This window comes from Drosophila mojavensis, unplaced genomic scaffold, assembly GCF_018153725.1.
Source record: "Drosophila mojavensis isolate 15081-1352.22 unplaced genomic scaffold, ASM1815372v1 contig_16, whole genome shotgun sequence".
NCBI lineage: Eukaryota > Metazoa > Arthropoda > Insecta > Diptera > Drosophilidae > Drosophila > Drosophila mojavensis.
Window position 1 is genome coordinate 10,996,956 of NW_025318693.1, and position 23,197 is coordinate 11,020,152.

At 38.7% G+C, this 23,197-nt stretch overlaps 2 protein-coding genes across 5 annotated transcripts; both read left to right on the forward strand.

The window, feature by feature from the left end:
- The first annotated feature begins 646 nt into the window (after window positions 1-646).
- LOC26528030 (CCR4-NOT transcription complex subunit 6-like) lies at window positions 647-22,980 on the forward strand. Of its 4 annotated transcripts, none has more exons than XM_015166569.3 (8): window positions 647-822; window positions 1,943-1,976; window positions 2,584-2,718; window positions 2,813-2,999; window positions 3,080-3,255; window positions 20,491-20,559; window positions 21,177-21,489; window positions 21,545-22,980. In XM_015166569.3, exons 2-8 carry the CDS (start codon window positions 1,970-1,972, stop codon window positions 22,320-22,322), a joined length of 1,665 nt encoding a protein of 554 aa, XP_015022055.1. In that variant the 5' UTR covers window positions 647-822; window positions 1,943-1,969; the 3' UTR covers window positions 22,323-22,980. The 4 variants fall into 4 exon arrangements, with proteins under 4 accessions (XP_015022055.1, XP_043863151.1, XP_043863152.1 ...); XM_044007216.1 differs by lacking the exon at window positions 647-822 and adding an exon at window positions 965-1,438; XM_044007217.1 differs by lacking the exons at window positions 647-822; window positions 1,943-1,976 and adding an exon at window positions 965-1,438.
- LOC26528330 (uncharacterized protein DDB_G0283357) lies at window positions 3,262-8,538 on the forward strand. Its single transcript, XM_032728077.2, has one exon. The coding sequence runs from the start codon at window positions 4,873-4,875 to the stop codon at window positions 7,006-7,008; it is 2,136 nt and encodes a 711-aa protein (XP_032583968.2). The 5' UTR covers window positions 3,262-4,872; the 3' UTR covers window positions 7,009-8,538.
- Window positions 22,981-23,197: the final 217 nt, after the last annotated feature.

The following is a 23,197-nucleotide window of genomic DNA, read 5'->3' on the forward strand; positions in this document are numbered from 1 at the left end:
TTCTTATCTATCTGAACTGTTATCTAAAGAAAATGTCTGCTTTCATGGTTATAGAAATTTCGAGAGAGGCTTTTACAAAGACAAGCTTGCTAAGCTTGCTCGCCTTGATTTAGTCTCTGGTCAGTGATTTAGTGTTGGAAAGAAGAAGTCTTCTGTTTGTTTGTCATAACAGCCGCTTCTGCATCGAAGTAGGATGATTACTGACCTACATGCACACATATATATATCGTTGTATCACCTAATCTATGTACATCCGAAAACATCTTCGTAATCATTACTTCATTGCTTACGCATGCAATAAAAAAACAAATAAATAAATAAATGATAAACTAAGTTTAATTAAAGTATATGTATGCTAATATGGAATAAATATGAAACAAATAATTTCAATAAGATAATTATGCCATTATTTGCCATTAATTTGTAATTCATCATTGATCATGTTAATAGAATAGAAATTAATATTAAGAGCTTTAACTTGTTTATTGATGTTTATTTGGACTACAGGATCTTCAAAGCTTTATATATTTTTTCTTAGTGTGACCAGCATTTCTCAATATGATCAATTTATGAGCCATAGAGATTTTAAGAGTCGCGATCAAATAAATATGTTCATACTGCGATTTCGCGTTTTTCTGCTTCTTCGCTTTGGTCACATAGTGTAAAAGAGCGTGTGCAAGAGATATGCGAAAAGAGAAAAGTTTGTCGCAGCTAAGTCACGAATATAAAGAAAAATAGTTGCCAGCAAAAGAAAGAATATTATTTTTAAAACGCAACCATATAAAGTGGCTGAAAAAGCACATAAGAAATTTAATTGTGTTTGTATGTATACATATGCATGGTGCATCTTTCCGTAACTTTGTGCATGTGTGTGTGTATATGTTTCTTGAGTGTTTATACGTGCTTGTTTTGTTTTGATTAAATCAGTTTGTTGTAAATTATTTGTGTAAATAAAAAATATTTGAAATATCTTTCAAAATCGTTATTGTTAAATATTAAATTTAATGTATAGTTATATCCAATTTCTTCCCATTTGCAATATACATATACTCTCCGGACAATAAGTGGCAACTCCAAGCCAACATGTATACAAAAACAAGAAGCGACTATGAAAACGAATCGCACAATAAATAAATGGAAGGCAAACGCGCAAAAAAGAAAAAGCGACCCAAAACGAGAAAGAGAATAAGCAATTTCGTCGCTTTTGTACAAAATTTATAGTTTCGCGCATTTCAGTCAATAACAACATTTGTACAAATACACCAAAGAACAAGAATAACAACAAAAAACTAAAAAAAAAAAGAAGGAAAATCAACCGTTTAGTATTCAAAATTGTTTGGTAATTCAATGAGAAGGCGCGAGTGAAGAGGCGGCAAGAAATAAAACTCAATTAACAGAACTGAGCAAGATAGAACTAACATAAGAATATAAATAATAGGTAAAGAGTGCTGGGTATAATTAATATTAATTCGTGTCTTCTTCACTACCCCGCTCAAAATCCGCAGCCTTTTTACCTAAAACGCGATGTGAACATTATACAGATTTGTATGTATGTAAATATGTATATGTACATATTATATATATATATATATATGTATTTATGTATATATACATAAAGCTTTGCCGCCTTAACCTAGCTGTAATTTGCATTGAAATCGTATTTATCCATTGCCTTCACCACCAAAAGACATTTGAATTGTTTCTTACCACTACATAAATACATACTAATGCACATCTTGATGTGTGTATGTATTTATTTATATATACATAGATAAAAATTGATATGAATTTTGCGCGCGCGCTTGCAAAATCGTAAAAGAATTTTTTTTACTTTGCCTTTTGTTCTTAAACATCTGTGTATGATTTTTGTTTGCGAATGTTTGTCTGTGTTTTTGTTTACTAATACAAATAATAATTCAATCACTTTGTTAATATTTTGCAGAGACGCTTAAATCATCAGGCGGTTATTATGAAAGGTTATGATTTGTTTCAACATCCTTCCTCTACATTCATAAAAAAAAACAGTAAAACATTTATCTTTGGATTACCGAAGATTAAATACCCTTGCAGATGTGTGAACGGCCTTCAACTAAGTGTTGTAAATAATTGAATTAAAATCAACTACATATTGTAGAAGGGCATATGATTCATCATTAATAGGAAAAAATGGGGGTCTGATAAGAAAAATCAAATAGTAATATATTAATGTCGATGGCCAGTTGGTTTGTTTTGTCCGATAATTTAGTCTGATAAATCTATCCAAAGATGTATAATTAAGAGACTCAGCTCTCATTAAGAACATGTATCACTTAATGTATTGCTCACACAATGACAAATACACTTTCTGCAAGGGAAATGCAATGATTTAACAAATTATATATATATGTGCATATGCAAACATATATGTACGTAATTTTTGTTGCCGTTGCCGTTGCCGTTGCCTAGCCGGGTTTTGTCTCCTAACATGAGCCCTAACTTGCTAAAATGAAACCAAAACCAAAACAAATACAACAAGAGCCATAGCGCAACTTCCCCTAACCAACAAGTGTCAAAAATAACTGACGGTGTTTCTCCACTATTCAGGAACAGGAAATTACTATAAAATGTCTCGTAACAAAGACAAATATGACAGCACGAATAGACGGCAGCAGATATTTCTGTCTGCCGAGGATATTGCCGCTGGGAAGAAGACAAATTGGACTGGGCTCGAAATAACGGGTATGTTAAATTGTAAAAAAAAAAATAATAAAAAAAAAAAAAAAACATTTAATAATCATCCAATCATTAATAATCCTTTGTTAATTGCTTTCAGGCTGCGTGCGTAATATCAGTCCCACATTGTGGGAGTTTGAGCATCTGACAGCCCTCTATCTGAATGACAACCAGCTGCTTCGATTGCCAGCGGATGTGGGCATGTTAGTTAATCTGCGAACACTTGACTTGTCCAGCAACAAGTTACGCAGTCTGCCCGCTGAGCTGGGCGAGCTCATACAGCTGAGGTGGGATAGCTTCATCCACATTTGTTACAAATGCTAATCTAAGTAAATGCTAATCTAATTTGATTTGTTTACATTTACAGAGAGCTGTTATTGAACAATAACTTTTTACGTGTGCTGCCATATGAAATTGGCAAGCTGTTTCATCTGGTCATCCTCGGTCTGATGGGCAATCCGCTGCAAAAGGAGTTCATGAATATCTATAATGAGCCAAATGGAACGACGAAATTGTTGAATCACATGCTGGACAACTTATCATGTGAGTGCTGCTCTTTCTATAAATTTAAAAATGTATTTGTGTGGGTGCGCGTGTGAGTGAGTGAATGTTTGTGCGACCTCCTGTCTGTGTATTCGAGCATATGGGCAAAAAGGAAAGTTACAAAAGGCTCGTGAAAAGAGAAAGTTCTCTTGTGTTGTAAATGTCGATATATATTTTTTGTGAATACCCTTACAGACAGTATTACGACTGAGCAATAAAATTTGCAACTCATTAAAGGACAGATTCGTATACAAATACATATATAATCTTAATTCAGAATGACGAATTGAGTTGAGGCTCTTTTGTTATATGCATTAAGCAACAAATTTGCTTAACTTCGTTTTAGTCATTTAGTATAGAGGTGTTAAGGTGAATAAGTTTTAAACAAATTAATGATATAATCTAAATTGGTTGCACTACTTTAAGCAATATATTTAACTTATAAATAGTTAGCAATACAATGTCATGTTATTTCCATTGAAACTGTGACCGGAACATATCATTTACTGTATATACAAAAATTGCTTTGTACAGAATCAAAACATATGCTCATTGTTTGTTTTTATTCTTCCCCCTAAATGTACAGATATCAGTTGCGCATTTATTGCGAGGGTATATGTTTATAATTACTTATTATGTTGTAGATCAATTAAACATATAGTAATATGTACAGATAATATTTGACAACGTATTGCGATTTTCGTGCAAGAGTATTTAATTATCGGCACATCAATCATATTTTCTTTTTGTGTAATGCAAGCCATGGTTGACAGGATGGTTAAAAGCGCAGCCGGTTTGCTATCGCTCAATTGGGCAATTAAAGTTCAAACTCATGGTTTTTTCTTAATAATAATGGCAATAGCATAAGCATGAGGCAGACATCAATTATAATTTAATTGAATGTAAGCGCCAAAATCATATGCAACGCAACTAACATACAACACCACCAATGGCAACACAAAAGCAACACTGCATGACCTCGACATGCAAAGCTGCTGGACGTTGGCCCGAGCTGCAGCAACAGCAGCTTTACAGAGTGAGAGAGAAAGAGAGAGAGTCTGAGCTTAAAAGAGAGTAAGCGCCAAAGATTGTGTGTGTATGTGTGAGAGTAACAGATAGGGAGAGTGAGAGCGTAAGCGCGGGCATAACGGCTTCAAGTGCGTTTACTGTTAGGCCGACAAAGCTCGTGCACGAATGAAATTGAATTCACTGGCTTCAGTCTGCCACAAGCTTGGCTCGCGAGCGGACGCTTCAAGTCTGTAGTTGAGCGTAGTCGAAACGAGTTTATTAACTGTCGCGCCGTCTCGTCTTGTCTCGCTCCCGTCGCTGGCTGCGTCTGCGCCAAGTGTTTCGTAATTTCGACAACATCAACAGCGGCAACAGTTGCTGCTGGCTGGGCGATCAACAGTTGTGCCAGTTTCCTTTATGCAGTTCACTTTTCATACGCTTTTCATTTCGTGCGAATTTTTGTTGCCGCGTGTGGAAATGTTTTTCGCAATGGCCGTCTGCATGCATTGAAGTGTTGAAATTGCAAACGCGGCCAAGTGATGTGCGATACGCACGGTAGACCAGGACAACTGACGCAGCTACCAAGTGAGATACGAACTAGGCAGGATTATGAGATCGCATGTGGCCGTTTATCGTGCACCAGAAAACGCAAACGGTTGCCAGTTCGCTAGATACGCGCTCCACGCGCTTCCCACGCGTCAACAGCAGCAGCAGCAGCATCAATCCCTACAGCCGCACGCACATTGGAATGCTGCGCAACCCACAGCTCCTGCTGCCTGCTTTAATTTGCATCCGCAACTGCAGCACCATGGCATATACCATGCATCTGCGGGAGCAGGATCAGGCGCAGGGGCAGCGGCAGTGCCACAGCCTCAACAGCTGCTGGTGAATCAGCAGCGCATCAATGAGTGCGCCGGCATACCGCTCATATCGAATGCCTGCAGTCACCTAACCCCAGCGCAGCGTCATCGCCTGCTCCGCAAGTCGGGCAAGCCGTGGCCGGCCGCTGGTGCACAGTCCATGTCCCAGCTGGCGGTGCATGCGCAGGGACAACCGTTGCTCCAGAACGTCAAACAACATCATGTGCAGTTGCACCACCAGCAGTTGTCGCCGCAATCCTGGCCGGCGCATGCTGCCAGCTATCAGCTGCCCATGCGCGTAAACAATTTTCAATTGACGGACAAATCACGCATGTTGCGCTATCAAAATTCGGCTCCAGCAGTGCTCAGTGCCCAGGAGCAGCAGAAGACCCTAAACAGCATTGGCAACCACAACAACAACAACAACAGCAGCAGCAGCAGCAGTAGCAGTAGTAGCAGCAGCAGCGGCAGCAACAGCCATTGCACTGGCCAGGAGCAAACGTCGTCCGTGACGGACACCTGTCTGCCGCGCATCATAAAGCCGCGCAAGCGTCGCAAAAAGGATCGCAAGCCCGCTAATGGAGTTTTGCTGAAAATGGATGCGGATTTACAGCCGAAACTGCAGCAGCAGCAGCAACAACAGCAGCAACATCAACAACAACAACAACAGTATCAACATCAACCTCAACATCATCCCCATCATCATCCCCATCCGCAACTGGCACATCCCCATCCTCATCATCATCAGGCCCTTAATGCAGTCAGCTATGCACAGTTGCTGCCCATGGCCAGAGATCGAGGCATGCAGCATGATCATAGCCATGGCGTTTGCTTCTGCCGCGACTGCGATCCTTTGCGTTCACTGTGGGACTATCCGTTGCGTCGCTCGCTGTCGGATGCCTCCTCCAGCGGGCCGGGCGCAAGTAACTCGAGCAATTCGTCAACGTCCACGCACTCGGATAGCTCATGCGCCAGCTCGATTTGCTCCCAGACGCTGCCTAACAATTTTGATGAGACGGAACATTTTGCGCCCATCACCGGCGACAGCAGTCGCGCCGAAATTGTGGGCGTCATTGGCTCACAACGCAGCAGTCACGCCCACACATCATCAGCAACAACAACAGCAACAGCAACGGCAACGGCTACAACAACAGCTCCGGCATTGTATCTGAGCGACTCGAGCGACTCGGGCTATGGCGACATCCTAAGCGGCATGAATATTGCCAACGATCTGTTTGCTAGCTGCTTTGGCACTGCGGCTGCTGCCAACGCAGCCGAAACGCTGCTCGACGAGAGCATCAACGAGATTTCGCGCAAGCTGATCGAGACATGCGCCGTCAACGAACCTCCGCCAAATGAGGCGGACGCCAGCAGCAGCAGCGGCAGCGGCAGTGGCAGTGGCGGCGGTCTGGGCTGTCGTGGCGAGGGCATTGCTGGCGACAGTGACAGCTGCTCAGCATCTGCCAGCGACAGTGGCTTGGATAGTGCTGGCAGCTATAGCTCTGAAGCGCTTGTCTTCAATTTTGAGCATTTGAATCTGATGGATACAAATTTTGTGACGCCCACGGCTTTGGATTTTCTCCTAGACTGCAACAACAACAAGAGGAGCGACAGCAGCAGCAGCAGCAACAGCAATGCTGAATGCAAGGCAACGGCACAGCAGCAACAATTTTACAACAATTGCTTTGACTTGGTGTGGTGCAGCAACGGCAACGGCAACGGCAACGCCAAAAGCGACAACAACAACAACAACAGCAGCAGCAGCAGCGACAATATCGCAAGCCAAATGACAGCTGGCAAAGGCGGCGATAGCAATGCCACACCCACAACTTTAATACTGGGCACGGTTGGAAAATTGAAGCCAGCATTTTCCACCATCTCGTGACGATAAACTAATCACACATCAACGAAATCCAAACCAAAACCAAAAGCCCACGAAACCATTTGGCTGTTGCTGCAGCTGTTGTTGTTGCTGTTGTCATTGTTGTTGTTGTTGTTGTTCATTTTTGTTAAATTTCCCTGTTGGGATTTACGATCGACACGCTTTGGCGTCGCATTGGAAATTTGAGCTAATTGCCAAACAGTTTTCATGTGGGTTGCGTTTGCGTGGGCGTGTGCGTTGCATAACCAAAACCGTTAACCCACAAATGAAGCGAATTGTCGGCTGAAGAGAAATTGAAACGAAACGTAGTGGAAAAAGAAACAAAAAAAAAATAAATAAATAAAAATGAAATGAGACATTGAAATGAATGCGCCATGGGCGCAACAACAACGCCAACAATTGGCGATATGACTGAAGATGTCTGCGCTGGAAACCTTGTAGATCTGTCTATATAAATATATATACATATATATTTAAATATACATATAAACATATAGGTATATATGCATGTGTACATGCTACAACTTTCACTTTCACTGCGGCGGAATCGCTGTGTTTTTGCTCAGACAAGCGCCGACTCAACCACAAAGACAACATCAACAACAACCACAACAACAACGACAACAGCAGCAACATCAACAACGAAAACTCTTATGCAGATTTTTAGCCGCAAAACTAATAGAAATCGTGCCTTGACAAGAGGCCCAGCTAAAAAAAAAAATAAATAAATAAATAAATTGTAGATGCGAATACTACACACAGCTGCAACAGTGTGTAGATCTATCAGTTACACTCTATATACCGCATATATAAATATATATATGTATATATATATATATAGTTATATATATCATAAGCAATGACGCATACTTCATACAAAAAGCTAAACATTTTCTGGCAATTGTTTTAGTTTTTTTTTTCTGCTCTCTTTTGTTATTTGTGCATAAACGTTTAGTATTTAAGACTTTTGAGATTGAGCCGAAACATAGAAAACAATCCATAATTGACTAGCTTAAATCGGTGATCTATTTGTTAGACATAATTAGATGGCAACGTAAATAATTGGTCAAGAAAATCGAGGGTAATCAATTCAGTTATGCTTCAGGAAATATTGATTTTAATGCTTAACATAAATGTTTATGTATATACATATATATTTGTTTCACTTTCTTAGCATTTTTGCTGTTCGCGTTTGGCTCTTGGTTTTTGTGACCTCAATTGTTTGCCTTGCTGCGCTAATAATTTGTTTCTAATTAAGTCACGTTCCTAATTAACATATATCTTATTTGAAATTTGTATTTTTGGGTATTTGTAGTTTTCGTATTCGGTGTGTTTCTTTGTATTTTAGATAAGATTTATTTGATAGAGCGCTACGAAGTGAACTTTTCTTAGTTATCTAAGTTATTTATATATTTCGAATTTAATTAAATCGAAAATGCTGTTGAGACAAATCACACGCACTGATCTCTGGCAAATGTTGTACTCGAATCGAGTTCAGATCATAATATTATATGTTCTCAATATATAAAAATACATTTAGGGTTGTCTTTTGGAATCGTCAATTTATAATACTATCAGCATGAATTGATTTATTTATATTTCGTGTTAAAAGTTTTGGTTTTATTTTTTTATACTTTTTTTCTTGCATTTAATTTGTATGCTATATGCATAAAAGTTTGTATTTAACATTTATCATATATTTGCTAGCTCTATATATTTTCTTATTAATTATCATTCATTTCAAGTATAAGATTTTCGAATCATTCAATTTATGCTTTCGAGTATTCAGTATTCATTGAAATGAATATATTCATTGCATTCGCTATTATCTTTGGATCTGCATTAACCTATTATTCACTTGACTGAATTAGCACTCATTTGAAATTGATTCTTGGGTCGGCTTTTCGCATCTTTGCAGCTGTTTTAATGAAGGTTAAGGTTTGTCGGCTCATCAATGGAGCCGCGATTTTTAATTTGTAAGACACTTTTTCCAATTATGCGAGGCTCTGATCACTGAGCATAAAATCTAAGACAACAGCAGTAGCAGCAGTAGCCCTAGTTACCTGCTTATTTAGCAGTTGGCGCCGAGTAAAAGTTTTCGCCTTTTTTAATTAAAAGAAACTCACGAGCGGGCACAGAAATTGCATTGCTTGTCTAGAGTTTTCCATTGCTGATGTTGCTGCTGTTGCTGCTGTTGCTTGGCATGCTGGAAAAATGTCACAGTTTTCCACGATCAAGCCGAGTTCCGGCCAATGGCGGTGCCGCCCGGTATGGTGCCGGCTGCTTTTGTTACCATTCCCCACATTAAAAGAAAAATTATTGCTCGCAACTAATTTATTTAATTAGGATTTTCACTAGCTTGTAATTGTAATTGTAATCGTAATTGTGTTAAAATAAGCTCAAATGTATGTTTATCATCTATACTTGTTTTTGCACAAATAACAAAATGATGGCGTTTTCTTTAAAACATTACTATTACTATTATTATTATTATTATATACATACATACATTGTACTTCAAATCAAACTCTCATTCCATTTAGCGTTAAGCATCTTTATTAAGTTTGATTCTTGTTGCTCGCACAATACTGCAATTATTATTTATTTTGATTAAGCGTGAACGAGAGCTCAATAAAATATATAAATAAACGAAAGAAAGAAAAAGCATTGATTGTCTGTGGAAAAGTGTTCAAACAAAAGGCAAAGGCAAAGGCAAAATGAAAGAAAAAAGATAAAAAAAAAATCTGATTACTATTTTGATAGCCCCGAAAAGTTTGTTTTCCTCAGTGGCTCAGTCAGCCACAAGATTTCTAATGGAGCACGTTCGAGCCGTTGTCGACGATTTCAAAATAAACAAACAGACAAACAAATAGGCAAGTCCGGACTCCGTAGAGACTGACAAATAAACATACACTACTCAACACTGGAGCAGCGATCTTGGGACCGGGGCTGCACTTCAGAATGAACTTTCCAAAACATTAGCCAGCCCAGCGAACGAACTATTTTTGTTTTGTTTTTGTTTGTGTAATTTTTTATGATTTTTACAGCCACCCAACTTTGAATTGCTGTGCAAACTTTGAACCATCTCTCTCTCTTTCTAACTATCTCTATCTCTCTCGCTCTCTTTCTGTATGTGCGGCTACCTTTCACCTGGTGTCGCTTCTATTTCCACTGAGAGCAACGGCGGCAGCTCTTATTGAAAATGTTCGCAGAGATCCGCTGTAACAACCGTAACTGGCGAATTAATTTCTTTTTGTGCGTCCACAAATTGCCGGTCATTTGGCTAATTAATGTCTCTATTTTAGGTTTAAGGTCTCGTCATTTTCTTCTATTCATTTGGCTACAATAATTGCTGACCGGCAATAACAACAGCAACAGCAGCACCACCAGCACCACCAGCAGCAGCAGCAGCAGCAGCAGCGAAATAAGGCGGTTGATTCCTAAAGAGCCCGCTTATATTCTAAGTCGCTTCTTTCAACAGCTTTGCTGACATCGGCTTTTCCCTCTTTCTCTCTCCCGCCCTCTGTCAGTCTGTTGCTTTTGCTCTTTCTCTTAGTCTTGCACAACCCGGTGCCGGCAATCGTCCAACCGTTTGGGACGCGCTTCGAGTGGGTCAGTGGATAATTGGGTCATTTGCAACACTGTTTGCGCCATCACACCGGCAGCGGCCAGAGCCAGAGCCAGAGCCGAAGCTGGAGCCGAGGCCCCCCCTCAAACGACAATGAAGTGACGCCAGGCAGCCACTGGCTAATGTGTTTAGCTACGTCAATAAGTGCGTCGTCTCCTCCGTCTTGACGTCTCGGTCGCCAGGTCGTGTTCTCGTCGCCGCTGGCCAACGGAGCATTCCATAGTTAGCCTCGTCTTCTACAAGATATATGCTTGTTTATAGCTGTTTTTGCTTCAAGCCTCTACAATTTAATTGTTACCGAATGCCCTTTCAGTTAGATTGCATTAGTATTTTCATCACGTTTGCAATGCTCTCATTTAAAATTAGGCGGAGATTTCGGTGTGAACTTTGACAACGTTTTTACGTTCTTGTGAAATTATTTTCTAGCAAATTCCTATAAATTCTGTAGTTAGTGTTATACGTTATAGAAATAAAATGATTTCTTTTAATGGGTATACATTAAATTAGAATTCTTAAATTATTTTCTTATAGGGAATATACCATGAGAATTTATTTTTCTTACATCATAAATGTCGAGTCTCGATAATTCGTACCCCGCTAAATCGAAAATCGCGATAACCAAAAAAAAAAATCTATCCTCATGAAAAAAATTCGTTCTCAATAATTCTCGATAATTTTAATTTCTGTGTAAATCAAAAAAAAAAAAAAACTGATCCGCTTGGGGGATCCTCTCTAGATTCTACTGTACTATAAATTGATTGTTCTTAGCGAACTTCTTTCAAGAAACCTCATTCTATATTTATGAATGATGCATAGTATAATTAGGCTTTCTCTTTATCAGTTGATGATGATCTCAATCTCTCATAAGATTAGGCTTATATCGCGCTTTATATAGATTATCATTTGGCTACTAATTTTCTCTAAAGCTTAAACTCTCATAGTTTTAATCTATTTAAAATAATGATGCTTGTTAGCGTATTTATTTATTGGCTTTGGTTGATTTCTTAGCGGTTTTTTTTCTGCTCTGCGAATCTTTTATTTCACGTTTGTTTCTTTTCTTTTTGTTTTCTGATCGCAATGTGAATAATCCATTTGGCATGCATTTTTTCGCTAGCTTTAGCCAGCTGCAATTTCCATTTCTTGCCTCATTTGATAGACACAACGGCTTTTCCAATGAAATTGAAAGTTTTTTATTTGCCCGTTCGGTCCACTAGACCAATAGCCCAGTTGCAAATGCGCAAGCCAAATAAAAGCCGGCTGCACCGTAAGCAAGCCGAACCGAACCAAGCAAAAAAAAAGAAAAAAAAGGCCAAATGTCTACGAAAAAGGTTACGCAAAATGTCAAACAGTTAAGAATCTAACGGCCACAAATGTCATTATTACATTTATTTTCCACTTTTAATGTCGCCTGCTCTGTTCGTGTTTTAAGCTGTTATTGTCTTCAGTCGTTCTTCTTCTTCTTCTACTTCGTGTTCATCTTCTTGTCAGAGTTGTTTCGTTTTCTGATTTTCACAGACATTTTGCTGCCGAAGCTTTTGAGGCCTTTACCTGTCCACATCGGAGCAGCTAGCTGAGCCATAAAGTACTACTTAGAAGTAGCTGGTAGATATGTGCTTTATTTACCTGTCAGACAATGTTGTGTGTGTGTGTGTGTGTAATGCTGCTCGTTTTTATAGCTCTGATATCTGGATTTAATTATATCACTGTGTAAAAGAGGTAAACAATTTATTTGGAACAGATAGTTTTAATCAGGATAACGAGTTGATGTAAGAAACCAGAAACCTGTCTATATAGAAAAAAATCTACGGATCCGACGTATAAACATCTACATGATTCGACTATAACGTTCATATTTATTATTTTCGATATAATTTAATTTAATTATCGATAAAAATAGAGATTTCATCTTTTAATTGAAGATCATTATAACTAGAGGCTATATAGAGTTATTTTGGGATTTTGACGTTATGGCAACAATTATGAATACTTTTATTTGTTTTCTTTGAAATCATAGCTCAGAGCATCTTTTATCTGGGTCATATAACCTGTAGCTATATATGTGTGGCTATAATATCATCTGACCGAACTTCTGAAGGTAAAACTTAGAACAAGAACATTGTAATCGACACATCTTGACTGGGGAAGTAGAAATCTATTTAAGATACCGAAGTAAACTCAGAGATGTTTAGCACGTTTCGACGATAATTAGCAAAGCAATTAACAAGAACAAACTAAATTATATGGACGACATGTGAAACTCGACTTTCTAGCATAGAACTATGTATGTATCTGTGGCACAAGAAGGAAAATGGGCCATTATTACAGTTCTTAAATAAACTCTTAATATGTAATTGTAACTGCTGAAATGTAAAATGTTTCATTTATGTGAACTAGATTTTATGCTCATAAAAAAGTTAGTTAGACTCAGTTTAGGCTTATTTATTTTCTAGTACTTTATTTACACTTCATTTTCTAGACAAATCCAAGGCTGATTATATAAAGATATAAACATCCATATATACTCATGCTAATGCCCGATGCTTGACAATTGTTGTTCGATGTGCCATTAGCTTTATGAAATCATTCGCATTCATTTGATTGCATCTTCTAATGTCTTTTTCTGGTGGCTCAACGCAAAGCCCATGCAAGAAGCTGACGAAGAAGAAGCAGAGGGGCTGCACTCAGTCTTTGGTCTGCCCTGCTGAGCTGAAGATGGTGTTAAAGCTTTGGTAGCAGACATTTGGACTCTTTGTGCTTCATTTGTGGTTGTTGTTGTTGTTGCAGCACTCTGTTGTTGTTGTTGTCACGAAATGAGCACAACATGAATTAATTTTTTACATTTTTTCTGCCTTTTTTTCTGTCCGTCTGTCTGTCGTGTCTGTCTGGCTGTTTTCTTTTCTTTTTGTTGGTTACAACGGTGGCTGTACAAATTTTATTTCTTTATGTAGGTTTATAGCCAGCCAACATTGTTGTTATTGTTGTTGTTGTTGCATTTGTTGCTGATGTCAGCGTTTTTGTGTGTTGTACTTGTTGCTGCTGCTGCTGCTGCTGCCGCTGCTGCTGCTATAACTGTTACCTAATCGTTTAATTGGCTTAAGCCAGTTTTGTGCTTTTATATTTAATTTAATTTTGATGACAATTTATGCTTTGTAATGCATTTTAAACGCCTCAGCGCCAAGTACCTCTACTTCTTCTCCTCGTTATTGTTATTGCTGGTGATGATTTATTGGAGCACATGCTGCGAACCGGTATTTATAACTGCAATAACACATAATATTAGTGCCAAAAATGCGAGCGACAACAGCAACATTAACATTAACATTAACAATAACAATAACAATTCCAATAGTAATAATGTCATAAAAAGTAGCCGGTTAACTGATTCATAAATTGGAACGGGCGTGCACAGATCTTTTTTTTTTTTCACTCTTTTAACTCTTTGCAGTCCGCTTCATATTTGAGTCAGCCAACTGGGCTCCCCTCAATGTTAACTGTCTTTATTTTTGGTTCGCTTATTATTGTTGCTGTTGTTGTTGCCGATTACAAAATATGTATACAAGTTATATTTTTGAATTTTGCGCTGCGTCATTGCACACTTTTGTGGGTCTATAGAGGGTATTTAAATTCTGTCACAAATGTTGTCTGGTTTGCTGCGAACGAGTTCTTTGCTGACAAAAGGCACAGTTTCTGCATAATTATAACATAATATATTAACATATTTTAATTGTCTATATAACATTTCATAACATTACTGTGTTCATTCCAAATTTCGCTTATTAAATATTCAAGATGTCTCAAATAAACTAATTTTAGTTCTCTTTTTGTATTCCACTTGTCTTTGCATTTCCGCAAAATTTCTTATAAATATGCATAAACAGCAACAAATCGGAAATGTTTATTTTTAAGTTTTAGCTACATTTGTATCGAATTAATAAACAAATTATTATCATATCGTAAATTGTATGTTTTATTCATTTTTGTTTCTTTACTTGGCTTTCGAATTGATTAGAACTTTGCCCTGAGTGAATGTTACGATATATGTATATATGTTATATTTTATAACATGTAATGAATAACTAGTTGAGATATTCAATGACTGAGTTTTTTTCTGAAGAAATCTTAATAATGAAGTACTGCCCATTATTGACTCTTCCGGTCCATCGTAAATTCCGAAATTCCAAATGTTTAGTTAAAGATCAATCTTAATATTGTTACAATGGGATTTAATGAGCAACTATAGTAACTCTTACTTTCCTTAGTTATTTAACAGTGCGCAGTATTTCTGTCTCTAGCAAACTAATTGTCGGCGTATTAGCTCCGCCTCTCTGTTGTATTATTATTATTAAATTGTTATTATTATTATTACTACTAGCGGTTTGTGTGTTTTCGTGTTGCGGAAGTGGCCCGTAGCCCGTTTTCGTTTTCGTTTTCGTTTTCATTTTCATTTTCTGTGTTTCTTATCAAGGTTGTTGTTGCGTAAAAGGAAGTGCAAATGATTAGAAAGTTGAATGAGCAGCCGCCAGGGCAAAATAAATCATGTACCTGAGATGCATACGAGGGCAAATTTACAAATTTCACCACAACGAGAGAAAAACAAACGGGCTCAACATTTAATTTGCAGATGATTATTATAATCGAGCTTCAGTTAGTTGAGCACACGTCTTTACCGCTAGAGCTATCAAGTTTTGGCATTTCGCAATCTTCAAAATCCATTGAAAATGGAAACGTCCAAGCGCAGTAAATAGAGCACCAGCTAGTATAAAAGAGAAGAGTAGAATGATTAAAGCATCCGTTCTGCATTGGGCTGCAGGATATCTTCTAAAGCGTTCTTAGTTAAGCAGGTGACATAATTATAATGCTTTGATCTATGATTCCAGTTAGGTTAATTTTTATAATTATTACTTTACTTTACATTGTGTATTGAAATCGTATATAGTTTGGTCAATCATCTGATTCCCACGGCTATAATGTCACATCGAAAACTTCTAACTTCTCCTAACATATAACCATAGTATAGAGTCCCACAGTCCCATAGTATAAAGTCCCATGTATAGCGATGCTTGGTGAAAATTTATTTGCTAAGTACTCTTCATGGATTTGATTTATTGTACACTGAATATATGCCAGATATAGTGGTACAGTAATATACACTCATTAGTCTCCTCATACATATGTACCTATTCAAGCACTTTCTGTTGCGCTGCTTTCCTTTTCGCTTATAAGGCAACCCGCTTGAAATGCCAATTTGTGACTTTAAGGGTTGCCCTCGCGTAAAAGTTTTCGCTTTGTTGTTGGGTGTTTTGCAACAGTGGCAGGCTGGCTGCTGGCTGCTGGCTGCTGTCTGCTTGCTGCATCGAGTGGCCAGGTCCCAGTCGCCGCCTCAGCGTCAGCCTCAGCCTCGCTGTTGCTTGCTTTCCAATTGGGGGAGAAAGTACGTGCAAAAGAGCTGAAAGTGGATCAGCGACAGAAAAAAAAATAATAAACGTAACCAAACCGCGTGGCAGCATCGCGTGAGTCCCAGACGCAGATGCAGCCACCGCAACTGAAACAGCAAAAGCAAAAGCAACAACTACTCCTACAAAGATGCCAAAGTTGTTGTCGAATGAAAGCCCACGCGAATGCGTCGTCCGGTTGCTGCTCGCTCGTGTTGTGGCACCACCAACACAACTGCAACAGTAGCCGACGCAGCAGCAACAGCAGCAGCAGCAGCAGCATCCTCAATGCATCAGCCATCAGCCACCGAGCACAATTCGTATCTGCATAATCATGGAGCGCGGACTCTTTCAATTGATTTTCCATGTGACGCAGCACAATTTGCTTGCCGCACCGGACCGGGCTCTGAGTCCGCCTTATTTTGTTAGACTTTTGAATATGGCGCTCACGATCGTCAGTGCGAGGAGCCATTCAGATCTGTGAGAGTCTGTCGAGTCAGTAAGTTGACAGTCAGTCAGATGCACGAGGGTTGCCCCTTCAATAGTTCTAGCAAGTAACTATAACTAAGAAATAAATAAATAAATAGTATAAATAATTAATAAATTAGATAAGTTAACTGAGTTTGGGAAGTGCTCGGTCTGCAGCAAAGCTCTACCAACTTTTATTAAATTAAAATAAAACGGTTCCAAAGAAAGCTATTTATAGAAATGAATTATCGGACATATTAAATGGGCAGCATATTTATAGGTATTAATTTTACACAGATAAATCATATGGATAAAGATTTATAATACTCAGGTGATTTTCTTGAGAATGAACATACGCATGTCTATCTAAAAATGATTATGATATCGGATTAATATTATAATAAATAAATGCACTTTTAACCTATATGATATATATATATTTACTAACAAAACGAGATGATATAATTCTTAGGTAATAAGTTTCTTTGAGAGCTTCGCTAAAGATATCTTTAAACTTTTAGCTAATGAATAATTCACATTCGAATTTGAATTCTTTTAAGATCTGAAATACGCGAACAAGAAAGATCACTTAAGTCAATAGTGCAATAATTTTGTAGTTGTTTAAGTCAAGTTCGGTTTTCCTTAAGCAATAATATAAAGCTGCAGATCGAATGTTGTAGACTGTCCCATTACAATAAATTAGTTAGTCTACTTTAACCAAGTATTAAAATTCGCTGCATACCAAAGTTGTGTGTTCTTGTTTTGGTTTTGAAACCGAAGTGGAAATATGGCATGCAACGATTTTTGGGCAACTTTATAATCGGCACTTAATTGATTTCAACTTGCTGCTGAACAAACGACCCTCGTGTTGTTGCAGTAGTTGCAGCCGTGGGCCACTTAACACTCGGCGACTGACGGGAGGGTGACTGATGCAGCCTCGATGCAGCATGTTATATGAAAAATGCTGTTCAACTGGTTTGAGTGTTGCGTTTGCCTCACATGGATATATGCATCTCTCTCTTTCTTTCTCTCTGGGTATGTGTGTGTGTGTGTGTGTGTGTGTGTTAGTGTGGTGCACCTTAAATTCAGTTTCATTATTATGATTTCAATGCAAGATTGGGTTTTAGCTGCGATCAACTAGCGGCCAACGCCATTGAACATTGGCAGTCATTTGCAGTAGATGTTGCTGTGGCTATTGCTGTGGCTGCTGCTGTTGCTATTGCCACAAAAAGTGGTGCAAATGAAACGGGTTATCTAATTGCAGCTCAAACTGTGGCAAGTGGCGAGTTGACTTTTGTTTTCTATTCAGAGCAAGCCTTCTCCACATCGCTGTCGTCGCATGTTTCGCATACGAAATGTTGACGAGCTGCTGCTGCTGCTGGGTAAGGAAGGGTGGTCGGGTTACAGGCGGCAGCAACTGGAGCCAAAGACAGAGCCAAAGCCAGAGCCCATGCCAGCGATCAGGCTTCCCGAGTTGGGTTGCTGTTGTTGTTAATCGCACCAAATTTCAATTTGAATTTCACTTTCTTTTTCGATACGCTCACTTGGGTTTTTGCCTTTCGAACTTTTGTTTTTTGTGCTTTTATTTTTTGCTCTCTCTCTCTCTCTCTCTCTCTCTCCCACTCTTTTCTTAATTTCTTTTGTTTGGGACTGCAGCAACAGGCAACGACCATGAAAACTTTTTTGTAGAAAGGGCCTGTGGTAGCTATACAGAGTAAATAATATCTTATCAAAAGATCAGATCCAATGTCTGTTATATAAATGATTAAATGCATATAAATCAGATTTTGTCTATATTATTTGAAATTTTAATTTTATATACCGTCTACAAGTTATGAGATTTATGTATATATACTTTTTAGCGACATATTACATCAAATATTTGTTACAGAGTTTTAGATTAATTATAGTATTTATAGTATTTATGTAGTACAGTAATATACAAAAAGAAACAAACTTGGTTACAAACCATTTAACATTATGTGTAGTACTACAATTATTCATTTATGACGTTTTATAGCTTTGAACTGAACTTTATAATTCTGCATCATTCTATAGAGAAGATGAACAGTACTTTCGAACTCCCAGCTTTTAGCTTGCACAATAGAGATAATTGTTTATAACACAACAAAGTCGAAAACCAACACAAATAGTTCAATTCTTTTAGAAACAACATTTATTTATATATGTATATATGTACATTAGATTTGCTGTCATATTAGACAGAATGAGACACAGAACCCAGTTACTCATTAGAAGCAATAGCTGCTAAAAGGTATGACACATGCCAAAACAGATGCGACTCTTTAAGTATCCATTTATTCTTCAATTTGACGTTTCTTACTTCTTTTTTCTGTTTAGCACGTTCGCAAATGCCACTTGTGTTTTATATATTTGACGGTTTTGTAACCCATTTATTATCTATGAATAGTCACATTTGTGTGCTCAAGTTTTTGACACCCCCGCCATAACCTGCAGTTGTCTGCTTTATTTTTTGCCTCTGGTAATTACTCATAGGTTTGGCGAAATTATCGACTGGGCTGTACGTGTGTGGGCGGGCGTAGCTTTACTGGTAAAAGTTTCGTAATTCTGCGGTGCTCTACTCCTAAAACCCGAATGAAATAGTTGGCATTGAGCTTATTGCCAAGTTTTTGTCAATTGTTTTTTATTTTTTAAAAATATTTAGTTATTATAAACATTTCTATACACCCACAAAAACAAAACATTACATTATTTTGTTCTTTTTTTTTCTTTTTTAATAATTTGTTGCATTCTGTGAAGCCATAAACAAAAATATTAAATAACTACTGAGGAGTATCCTCCACAAGCTGAGCTATTAAAATGCAATGCAAATTTAGTTAATTTCGATGTTAGAGGCAGTTAAATGAATGAATATAAGACCCAAGTACAACTAAAACGCAGTCGACCAACAACTAATAAAGCAACAACAAAATTATGAAAAATCCCAAAGTTTATTAAAAAACCAAAAAAAAAGTAAAAACAAATAAAAAAAAGTAGTGAAAGTTTTTCATCGTCTTTCGTCCGTTTGCACAAAATTAACAGAAAAGCAAAACACGAAAAACAATCGTAGTGTCTTCCAAATCAAAACAAAACAAAATTCAAACTCTCACACACTAGACACAAACACTCACACACACCGGCCAAGTGAAACAAAAGAAAAAACAATAACTGCGCCGACAACGCCGCCTGTTCGCTCGTGAGAGTCAATCGAGTACCAAGAGCGCGCGATCAGCTGCTGAGCAGACGAGAGCGCGCGAGCAAGCAACAACAACAGCACCAGCAAACTGCAGCAACACGTTCGTTCCACGGACAGAGAATACGCAGACACGCTCACGCACAACGGCGCCAAATAGGCAGGCGATAATAGAATCGGCAAGCAGCAGAAGAAGCGATAGCGAAAATACCAGCTACATCCCCAAAGAAAATGGTGTAAGCCGATGCAGCAGCTTCAGCGGCAGTTGACGGCAACAAAAACGGCGAATAACAGAATTGGTGGCGGCGGGGTGGCACGCTGCGTCGTGACCCTCCCACACCCGCACGCGCACCCAAAGTCACAGGCACAGGCACAGGTCGTAAGCAGTTGGAGAAACCCAGGTATAGTGGAAATAAATACAACGCCAGTGACGCCGCCACCTGCCTGTCTGTCTGCCTGCCTGACTGCCATTTGCTAGCGAACCGAAGGCGGAAGCGATTTGATTGCTTTTGCATGTCACTTTCACCGCTCGCGAACACGATCACAACAACTACAACAATAGTAAAAGGCAGTGAAGAAGAGATCGCAGTGTGTCAGTGGGGTGTGCAGCTGTATATGTGTGTATGCGCGTGTGTGTGCGGGTGTACGGGCGCTAATTTCATAATCGTCTCTTTAACTTTTCCCCTCAACCAGTTCATCGAATATGCAACTAACGTTTGCTCTCTTTTTTCATTTCTTTACAGTTACCGTCAATCCACCGCCCCAGAGGCCATGGCTGCCGCTCGCTAAGCCCAACAAATCGCGACCAGCCTGTAAGTAGATGTTTAAATCGTAAAAGAGGACGATTAGCAAAATAATCTCAAATGAATTAACTACATACATACATATGTACATATCTGGCTGTATGAATGCATGCATGTAGTCATTCAAAAATTGCGCAGTTGCATTAATAGACAAGCTTAATGCAATCGCGTGCAGTTTTATGTAACACTCAAAAACTAACTGCCAAATTAGTAACATGTAAAATATGCACAGGTTTATCGATATATATTTTCTGTATCGATATTTAGATCATCATTTTAATTTGAATTTCCGAGGTCTTCGTCTATCGTACTATACTACGACATCGTTTGCTTATTTTGCATTACGTCTTAATATTTATCTAAAATAAAGTCCCAGACATTACTAATCTGAACATTTATTACATTTGATTTTGGACAACTTCTTTGTGTTAAATTAACCATTATCATGAATCATTTGGCTAGCCAAGGAATTATTTTTGTTTTTCAAAGTTTATGGTATTAAAGTGCCTCAATTTAAATTTTAATGTTCCTATATTAACTATAAATTTAAAGAATATACTAATAATATATAATGCAACTTTATGGACACATAAATATTATTTTACTAAATACTTGTTAATTTGCAGGCATATTTACGGTTATGTGTTACAATGTGCTATGTGAGAAATATGCGACGCGGCAAATGTACGGATATTGTCCATCGTGGGCACTGGACTGGCAGTATCGGAAGAAATCTATTATCGACGAGATAAGGCATTATGCGGCGGACATAATTAGCTTGCAGGAGATCGAGACTGAACAGTTCTATCACTTTTTCCTGCCCGAGCTGAAGAACGATGGATACGAGGGCATCTTCTCGCCCAAGTCGCGTGCTAAGACAATGTCGGAAATTGAAAGAAAATACGTTGACGGATGTGCGATATTTTTCCGAACATCAAAGTAAGTCAAGTTAGACTGTTATTCGAATAAAAATTAAAAATTGAATTTACTTCAGATTTACGTTGATCAAGGAGCACTTAATTGAATTCAATCAGCTGGCCATGGCCAATGCGGAGGGCTCGGACAACATGCTAAATCGTGTGATGCCCAAAGACAACATTGGTCTGGCCGCCCTGCTTAAAGTTAAGGAGACCGCCTGGGAGCCAATGTCCGAAGTAACGCAGATCTCACAGCCGCTGCTCGTGTGCACCGCCCACATACATTGGGATCCCGAATTCTGTGACGTCAAGCTCATACAGACCATGATGCTGAGCAATGAACTGAAGACGATCATTGACGAAGCTAGCCACAGTTTCCGGCCTGGCCACAAAAACGATTCAAACAGTGTTCAGTTGCTACTATGCGGCGATTTCAATTCGTTGCCGGACTCGGGTGTGGTGGAGTTTTTGGGCAAGGGGCGTGTTGCAATGGATCATTTAGATTTCAAAGACATGGGCTACAAGCTATGCCTGCAACGGTTACTCTCAAACGATACCAATGAGTTTACGCATTCCTTTAAGCTTGCCTCCGCCTATAGCGAGGACATCATGCCGCATACCAACTATACGTTCGATTTTAAGGGCATCATTGATTATATTTTCTACACAAAGACCGGAATGGTGCCGTTGGGCCTGCTGGGACCTGTTTCTACTGACTGGCTGCGCGAAAACAAAGTGGTCGGTTGTCCGCATCCGCATATTCCCTCCGATCACTTTCCACTTCTGGTTGAACTGGAGCTAATGCACACTGCCAGCCAGCAGGCGCCACCAAATGGGCTGATCAATCGACGGTAGCAATAGACACGGCGCGGTAGGCCAACGAATATGGTGGTAACAACGACAACAACCACAATTCGGACAGCCTCCGGCAGTGGCGGAACGCTGCAGCTCAGTTATCAGGGATGCAGTAGCAGCGGCAACAGCAACAGCAACAGCAGAAACTCCAGCAACAATCAAAACAATAGCAACAGCAGCCACCGCCCATCCACCCATGGAACAATACGGAAACCGCAAACCACGCCAACCATCGGATGAGCCCAAATTGGGAAGAAACACAAAAACAAAACACAACATACCTCTTTCCCCCCATCAATCACCAAAAACAAAACACAACAAAAGGAAAATACGACCAATTTCAACGTCGAGAGCGCCGTTTATTAATAATTCAGTTGTATTCACTTATGAGTTCTAAGATGACGAAGTTTTAGAGGATCCGCTTCTTTGTGCTCTGGCTTGTCAAGTGCGTTCAGAATCCGACGCCCCATGGATGGATAATAGGATATCTACAAATTCGACCTATTATGCTATGGAGGCGCTATGACACGCAAACGGAGCTGCGGACCTGTCTATAAACTTATATTTACTTGCTGATCTTACACGCCGCGTTTCTCATTCTATTTTATCAATTTTAGTTTCAGTTTTAGCATCGAATAAACTATATAAATACACATAATTAAATTACGTTCTTGTAAAACACAACATTTAGCATATTTCATAAGCTGACTCGCAAATATTTACATACATACATACATACATACATACACACATGCATACATAATGGACACACAACAAAAACAAAATAAGCTAACTTTAAGTAAAAAATTCAAAAGAAAAAAAACTATTGTAAAAATTAAGCAAAAAGAGAAAAAAAAGAAAAAGAAAAAAAAAAC

Coding starts and splice junctions, on each gene's coding strand:
- LOC26528030 (XM_015166569.3), top strand. Junction 3,000..3,079: donor GGCGAGCTCATACAGCTGAG/GTGGGATAGCTT, acceptor TTACATTTACAG/AGAGCTGTTATTGAACAATA. Junction 20,560..21,176: donor CAACAAATCGCGACCAGCCT/GTAAGTAGATGT, acceptor GTTAATTTGCAG/GCATATTTACGGTTATGTGT.
- LOC26528330 (XM_032728077.2), top strand. CDS start 4,873: ATGAGATCGCATGTGGCCGTTTATCGTGCACCAGAAAACGCAAACGGT.